At 35.4% G+C, this 7,617-nt stretch overlaps 1 protein-coding gene and 1 pseudogene across 1 annotated transcript in view; one reads left to right on the forward strand and one right to left on the reverse strand.

The window, feature by feature from the left end:
* Positions 1-2,648, reverse strand: part of LOC107743185 (mdm2-binding protein-like) — a 24,939-nt pseudogene extending 22,291 nt beyond the window's left edge.
* A 297-nt stretch (positions 2,649-2,945) lies between these two features.
* The window catches only part of LOC107743186 (39S ribosomal protein L13, mitochondrial-like), an 18,421-nt gene continuing 13,749 nt past the window's right edge, over positions 2,946-7,617 (forward strand). Inside the window, exons 1-3 of the mRNA XM_016556328.1 lie at positions 2,946-3,059; positions 3,652-3,775; positions 7,372-7,465. Of these exons, the coding sequence (XP_016411814.1) occupies positions 3,033-3,059; positions 3,652-3,775; positions 7,372-7,465 (245 nt within the window). The 5' untranslated portion in view covers positions 2,946-3,032. The remainder of the gene's footprint in view (positions 3,060-3,651; positions 3,776-7,371; positions 7,466-7,617) is intronic.

Below are 7,617 nucleotides of genomic sequence, written 5' to 3' on the forward strand. Positions count from 1 at the left end.
ACAGTTTTTATAGCGTCGTCCCCCCCCCATTTTTCTTATGCCTTTCTCCAGCTCTTTAGAATTAATGAAGCAAACCAGCTCATGCAGTACGACCAGTGCCTGACAAAGGGAGGAGACGGATCTGCTGTCATCATAACACACTGCAACTTAAATGAGCACACAGAGTGGAGATACTTTAAGGTATGTCACAGGAGGTATCGAGCCTCTTTTGGCCTTGGTGCCTAATCAATTAAACTAAAATTTTTATAGCAAAGGTGACACTTTACAATAAGTTTCAGTAGTCTAACACTAGGTTATGTAATAGCTAGTGCTGGTTAAAGATGGTTAAACATGTATTAGTATATATATATATATATATATATATATATATATATATATTAATAGTTCAAACCCAGTGTGAGGAGGGACTATTTGCTTGTCCAGCCAATGGCGAACAGCAAGAGCCTCTTTAAAACAGTATTTCTGCAATTACACACTTCACTTTTAACCTCATAAATTTCTTTATTTGATTACACATATTTAAACAAAGGGGCTTTAGATCAGTATAATGTACCTTTTTCTCTCTAATGTGAAGTTCACCTCTCCAGATCGCTCTCCCATCCACAGAGCTGTCAATCACTGATGGAGAACATAAGCGGGTATCTAGGTACATGGCTGCTTTCTGCCACCTTTATAGTGCAGAAACAAGAGACACAGGGCCATTAGGCATAGAAGAACTCATAAATAGAAAGGACAGGTCGATTATTTCAAGAACGGTGATATTATTACTGGAGAATATTGGATTTTACCCTGCATTGTGTTCAGTGACCATGATCATCTGTGCCGAATGCCATGCCCTCAAGCGCTTCAAAGAGCCAATCACAGGCAACATATCCTTCAACTCCGCCTCCTCATCCACACACAGAACAATCACATCGAGCAAAGACTTCCCTGCAATCAAGAACAAACATTACATCAATACAATAAAAAAAAGCATAGTAACACTATGATTACATTATTTGCTGTTAGCAAATATTCTCAAATGTGTAAAACAAAATAAAGAAAATATTACTATGATAACTTTATAATGCCCAAAACCATTTAATATTCTAAAATAGTACCTGGAGGAGGAAGTTTGTCTGCTAACTGATGAAGACCTTCAGCAGCCTCTTCAAAGAGTCTATCATGATAGTCAATCATCACGAAAAAATAAACACAGAAAGTAAATGGAAGTATATGTAAATAAACGTGTCAATAATCAACTTAGGAATGACATCAACTAATCCCTGAAACATGATTAACTCTTTGGTTCAATAAGGTTCTTCAGTTTGAGATATCATGGGGCGACAGTATCAATCACAATCTCTCACTCTGCGTGGGACGGGTTCTCTGTGAGCACGCTCGGTTCCTCTTGCTCCTGAAGGGCAGCAATGCAGGTGTCTAAAGCAGATGGCTCTGATTCCTCACTGTCACTGCGCTGGGAACACAGTTCCTCCCACTCTGAGCTGCACCACTGGAAATACACATTAAAGTGTGTGTGTGTGTGTGTGTGTGTGCGTGGATGATCAGAAGCACTATACCAGGGTTTTTCAATCTTTCATATGTCACAGACAACTACATGTGATCATCCTCATGCAAGTGACCCCATCCTAAACTTTAAAGGCAACTATGTACTTTCATGTATAAAGACTCAATTTATACTAATTTAAATTGTTATAATATATATCATACTAGTACAATACTATAATATATACTATTCAGAAAATATTTAGTTTCTATTAGGTTAAAATATTTTTTCTACTCACTATAGTACTGAACTGTTAGATGCATATTTATTATTTTATTCAGATTTTTATTATTTATTCATTTTTTATTTTGAATCTAATTTTACTGTTTACATATTTATTTTAATCTATTTATTTACTAAAATAGAATTTTTATTTGTTTATTCATTTGTACTTTCTATCATATTATTTATTTGTTAAATATTTTATATTTATTTTAATCTAATTATTTATTTAATAATGTATTGTTTTTAGGCTTTTTAAACATCCTTGAACTAATCTACATTATTACTTTTTATAACCTATGTTTGTCAGACCCAGTTTATGTCATTTGTAACCAATCTAATGTGAGAATGCACTAAACAAGAAGCAAATATGCATATGTTAATTACCTGTGTTGTACCGTAACTGACTTGAATAGCAAAGTACCATCTCTGTGGGCCAGGACTACCACTCAGAGAGCAGGCTAAATGAATTTAAACAAACACAAAGTCAAGCTTCACACCAAAACTTATGGAAAATGAGAGGCAAATGAGGTTATAACGCATAAACCTACCTGGAAATGGAGGAATGTGCGTTAAATTCGAACTAGAAATGTTTGTGAGGTTACCAAACACTTTTTTGGTTTCATCAACCCCTGCAATTAAACCAATAAGTTACGTCAAAACAGCAACAGACAGCCAAAGCAGAACTTCTGACAATTGCTGATATGCGGCGTCCTCTTACCGTTAAAAGAGCCCTCTTTCTTTGGCTCTATATTGATTATAACAACTAGCACGTATCTGTCCATAACTGTATGCTGCCGTATTCATGTAAGCTAATATAAGCTTGTTACAACTCCACACAGCACAAAACAAATTTTCCCGCGTTTACAACCAACGCGGACGTTCGAAGATAACGTGACGATGACGCGCGCGCTACCAAAAAATACAGTCGGTAGGAACAGATTAAAGATAGGCTTATAAATAACAATACGTGGAGATGGGAGTGAACTAAACACAAATTAAAATCATATACTTATTGTTATTCAATTACATTATCAATGTAAAATAATCTGAGAGCATTACAATTATAACTATGAAATATGGAACCACATGTTCATTCTCAGTCCAGTTGGTGGCGGTAATACACCATAAGTTGGCTTGTCAACCGCCATAAAATCGTACAAGAAGAAGAAGAACATGTTCATTCTGTTGGTCGGGGGGAAGTGAATTGCTGCTGTACCACTACAGCCACATTGAGGTCAAATTTACCAAATGCTTATTTAAAATGTCTAGTTTTTCAAGATCAGCCCAGGTAAGCTGTTTATTATGGCTTAACGTTACTGTCATACTGGTCAAATGCCATAAATATACTACGCTGTCATCCGATGCTTATTTATGGAAGGCGTGATCTTTCTATTGAACTTGTGCGCTAACAAGCGTAAAATGTGTATAATGTCTGCACTTATGTGCATGGATCTATTTATTTAATTAGCATTAGAAATTAGATCTATTGTAGTGTAGCGTTGAAAATTAGTGAATGTAGATTGTGTAGTGTAAACGTGTACTAATGCATTAGTTGACCGGTGACAGGTAAAGTGGACAGTTCAGCCGACAGTAAAAAATATGTTTTTCTCAACTTCATGTTGTTATATGATATTATTTATTCTGTGGAACACAAAAGGAAATGTTAAGCGGGATGTTATGGACGCCTCAGTCACCATTCACTTTCATTGCATCGTGTTTCCTTGCATTAAACTGAACGTTGACTGATCTGTCATCTGATTAAAATCTTCCAAGGGCGATACAATTTTACTTCAACTATTAGTTATTGCGAACCGATTGTGTTCGGTCATTGAAAAAATCAGTTTGCATTTCATAAATTGTTTTCTCTTTTTCCCCATAAGCAATGGGCGACCTTTGCAAGATCCTGGTTCCTAATAGACGCTAGGATGCAGCCTCCTGGAAAGATCGCCTCTATGTGTTCAGTGCGTCTTCAAGGAAAGCATAAACCCATTTACCATCCAATGAGTGAGTAAATGTGTTTACTAAGCCAACCGAAGGCCTTTCTATTCATCTCCCACCTCATTGATTCATTGTTATGAATTGACTGGGAATGTGAAGTAGCCGAATGGCCACAAGATGGAAGTAAACGACCACTGTTTAAAATATTGGCATTTACCTATTCGTATATGTAAAAACAAATCGCTTTTATTTTAGTTGACATTGTCCCATTATGTGTACTATGCTGTTTCTGTATATTATAAATGGGATATTGCACATTGTATTTTGTGTTTATGTTAAGAAGGATACCATCTGTAATGGTAATTTATGTAACACCTAACATGAAAGGCTGAATCTTTAATAAGAATGTTTAAAATTGCAAGAGTAAACATGCTGCAAAATCATTCTCAGGATTTATTCGTGTAAATTCCTGACAGGAATTACAGTTCTTCCCTTGATGTGAATGTGAAAAGCTGCTAGTGTGGCAGCTAATTCCAGAGAGATGTAAGGTGTCATGACTTCTGACTCCGACAGGCTCTGGAATTGATACATTAGTTTGGAGCCGCACGCTGTATGTGCCTGCAGCTCACTCCCAGACCCTGCTGATGGTGCTTCCTTCCCGAGACATGCTGGGAGTTTTTAATGAAACTCTCACTCTCTGATAGATGAATGTGCATAACAGGCCAAGAGATGAAAATTCAGGGCTGTGCAGTTATTCTGATAGGCAGCAAAGTCGGAGGAAGGAGGGGCCGTGTTTTTATTTACTGGGTTTGAAGGAATAGATATTTTTGGCTAGGATTTTTTCAGTTGTTCAGTTAAACCTGTGTGTAAATGTTTAATCATAAATTCAGTGTTATATTAGATTCATCTAGCCTTTGTTTTTGATTTAATCTTTAATCTTCAACAACATGGATGTTCACATTCAGAGAGAAATAGTGTTTTGACTGAAGGAGTGCATGTGTGTGTGTGTGTGTATATATATATATATATATATATATATGTATTTATTTGCCAATGGAATTATTGGCAAATAAATATATTAATTCTACTATGGCTGTCACAATACCAAATTTTTAGTAGCTGATAGATAGATAGTTAGAAATGTTAATACATTCATTGCTAATATGCAGTTGAACCTACTTATTATTATTAATATTATTGTTGTTGTTATTAATTACAAAATGTTAATAATAATAATTACATATTCATATATTATATAATTACAATAATTTTAGTTAATAATAATGATGATAATAATAGTAATTATTATTAGTATTAGTATTAGTATTAATTAGAACAGTGGTATGTTTTTTTTTCCTAGTAATTGTTCAAGAAAAAATGCAGTATTAAGAATAAAGAATAAAAAAATAAATTAAATGGGAGGAAAAAATATACGTTACTTCAATATCTTCTGCCGCAATTATATCGTTGGGCAATTATACTGTAGGCTATATAAACTGCGGGCATCAGGGAGCCGTTATTAATATGCTGGGCATTGAAATTGCTTTTGAACGCGCGCTTGTTTTTTTACTTTCACTTTCGAAATTCGCCATCACGTGTACGGAGCAGCACTCGGCAGTACTTACCACACATTTTACAAGATTAGATGTTTGTCAGTGGTGCTCAGGATCTGCAAATCATTCGCCATCATCCTATCAGGATGGTAAGTGGTAAGTGAAATGTTATGTACTGTAATGTAACAGGCTACCGCTAGCAAGCGGCTAACCATGTCCCTTTAGTGGCTCCGTAGAACGCGTTATTTGTTTTCCGCGCCTTTCTGAACACGTGACGTGACATGTGAATACTCGGAATTAGTGCTCTGCATTTATCCCATCCAAAGTGCACACACACAGCAGTGAACACACACACACACCGTGAACACACACCCGGAGCAGTGGGCAGCCATTTTTTTAAATAAATATATTAATTCTACTATGGCTGTCACAATACCAAATTTTTAGTAGCTGATAGATAGATAGTTAGAAATGTTAATACATTCATTGCTAATATGCAGTTGAACCTACTTATTATTATTAATATTATTGTTGTTGTTATTAATTACAAAATGTTAATAATAATAATTACATATTCATATATTATATAATTACAATAATTTTAGTTAATAATAATGATGATAATAATAGTAATTATTATTAGTATTAGTATTAGTATTAATTAGAACAGTGGTATGTTTTTTTTTCCTAGTAATTGTTCAAGAAAAAATGCAGTATTAAGAATAAAGAATAAAAAAATAAATTAAGAACAGTGGATTTAATTATTGTCTGTCCACTGTATTTTATTAATATTAATTACAAAATGTATTTTTTATTTTCATTATTTTCTTAACTTATATCTATATATTATATGTAAGAATATATGTTGATATGTTGTATATACATGTATACTGTATAGGTGTTGTTTATATATATATATATGGATGGTAAGTGGTAAGTGAAATGTTATGTACTGTAATGTAACAGGCTACCGCTAGCAAGCGGCTAACCATGTCCCTTTAGTGCCTCCATAGAACGCGTTATTTGTTTTCCGCGCCTTTCTGAACACGTGACGTGACATGTGAATACTCGGAATTAGTGCTCTGCATTTATCCCATCCAAAGTGCACACACACAGCAGTGAACACACACACACACCGTGAACACACACCCGGAGCAGTGGGCAGCCATTTTTTTGCTGCGGCGCCCGGGGAGCAGTTGGGGGTTCGGTGCCTTGCTCAAGGGCACCTCAGTCGTGGTATTCAAGGTGGGAGAGAGCGCTGTACATACATTCCCCCCACCTACAATCCCTGCCGGTACGAGACTCGAACCCACAACCTTTGGTTGACTCTCTAACCATTAGGCCACGACTTCCCCCGGATTCAGGATTCAGCTACACCTCAATACACGGATTCAGCTACACCTCTAACCCAGTCGGGGGTGTTTGTGGTCTGCACAGCACTCTTATTTGACATCGTCCCAAGTTACTGTAACCGTTATATGCTACGCAAGTCTTTTTTTTATGCCACGCAAGTCTACAGTGTGTACGTGAGACAATGTGTTCTTCTGTTGTCTTTGACAGCTTTTAGGTGCGTTATTGGCAGCGCCACCCTCTGCGTCACCACCGTATCAGCACGGAAAACATTTTTTAAGACCATAATCGCACAACCTATTCGATATTCTATAATTAAATCAACTAATCGAATAAATCGAATATGTGACCCATCCCTAATATATATACATAAGTATAATACATTTTGTAATAAAAATACATTTAATACATTTAAATTTATGTATATCTTTAGATATTTAAATCTGTTTACATTATTATTATTATTATTATTATCATTATTATTACTTCTTCCAAGTAATTGTTGAAGAAAACAGTAATAAAAATGCAGAATTAAAAAAAATAAATTAAGAGTAGATGTTATCTTTTTGTTTGGCGAATAGTAATTATTTTCTGTACTTATATATTAGTAGCATATAATGTCAGTATTTACTTGACAAAGAACCAATACTTTACACATTAAATTCCACTGTTGTAAAGCGTAATTTTTCCTCAGCAGGGAGTAATGTCAAGAGTTCAAGCTGAATGTGAAAATGTATCATGTACATGTCTTGTTCCCAGGTGATATTGGAGACCATGTGGTAGTCATGAACACCAGACACATCGCTTTCTCTGGAAATAAATGGGAACAGAAAGTGTATTCGTCTCACACTGGGTAAACAGAGCTCTCTCCTTCCACATTCTAGCTCAACTGAGGACAGAGAACATGCTTTTTATATTCTTTCATTTATGCCCTGCTCTCGGCTGTGTTTTCTTTGTGCTGACAAAGAGCAAAAACGAAAAAGGAAATCTGAGATCTGAACCACA

This window comes from Sinocyclocheilus rhinocerous, unplaced genomic scaffold (genome assembly GCF_001515625.1).
Source record: "Sinocyclocheilus rhinocerous isolate Xijiao unplaced genomic scaffold, SAMN03320098_v1.1 scaffold946, whole genome shotgun sequence".
Taxonomy (NCBI): domain Eukaryota; kingdom Metazoa; phylum Chordata; class Actinopteri; order Cypriniformes; family Cyprinidae; genus Sinocyclocheilus; species Sinocyclocheilus rhinocerous.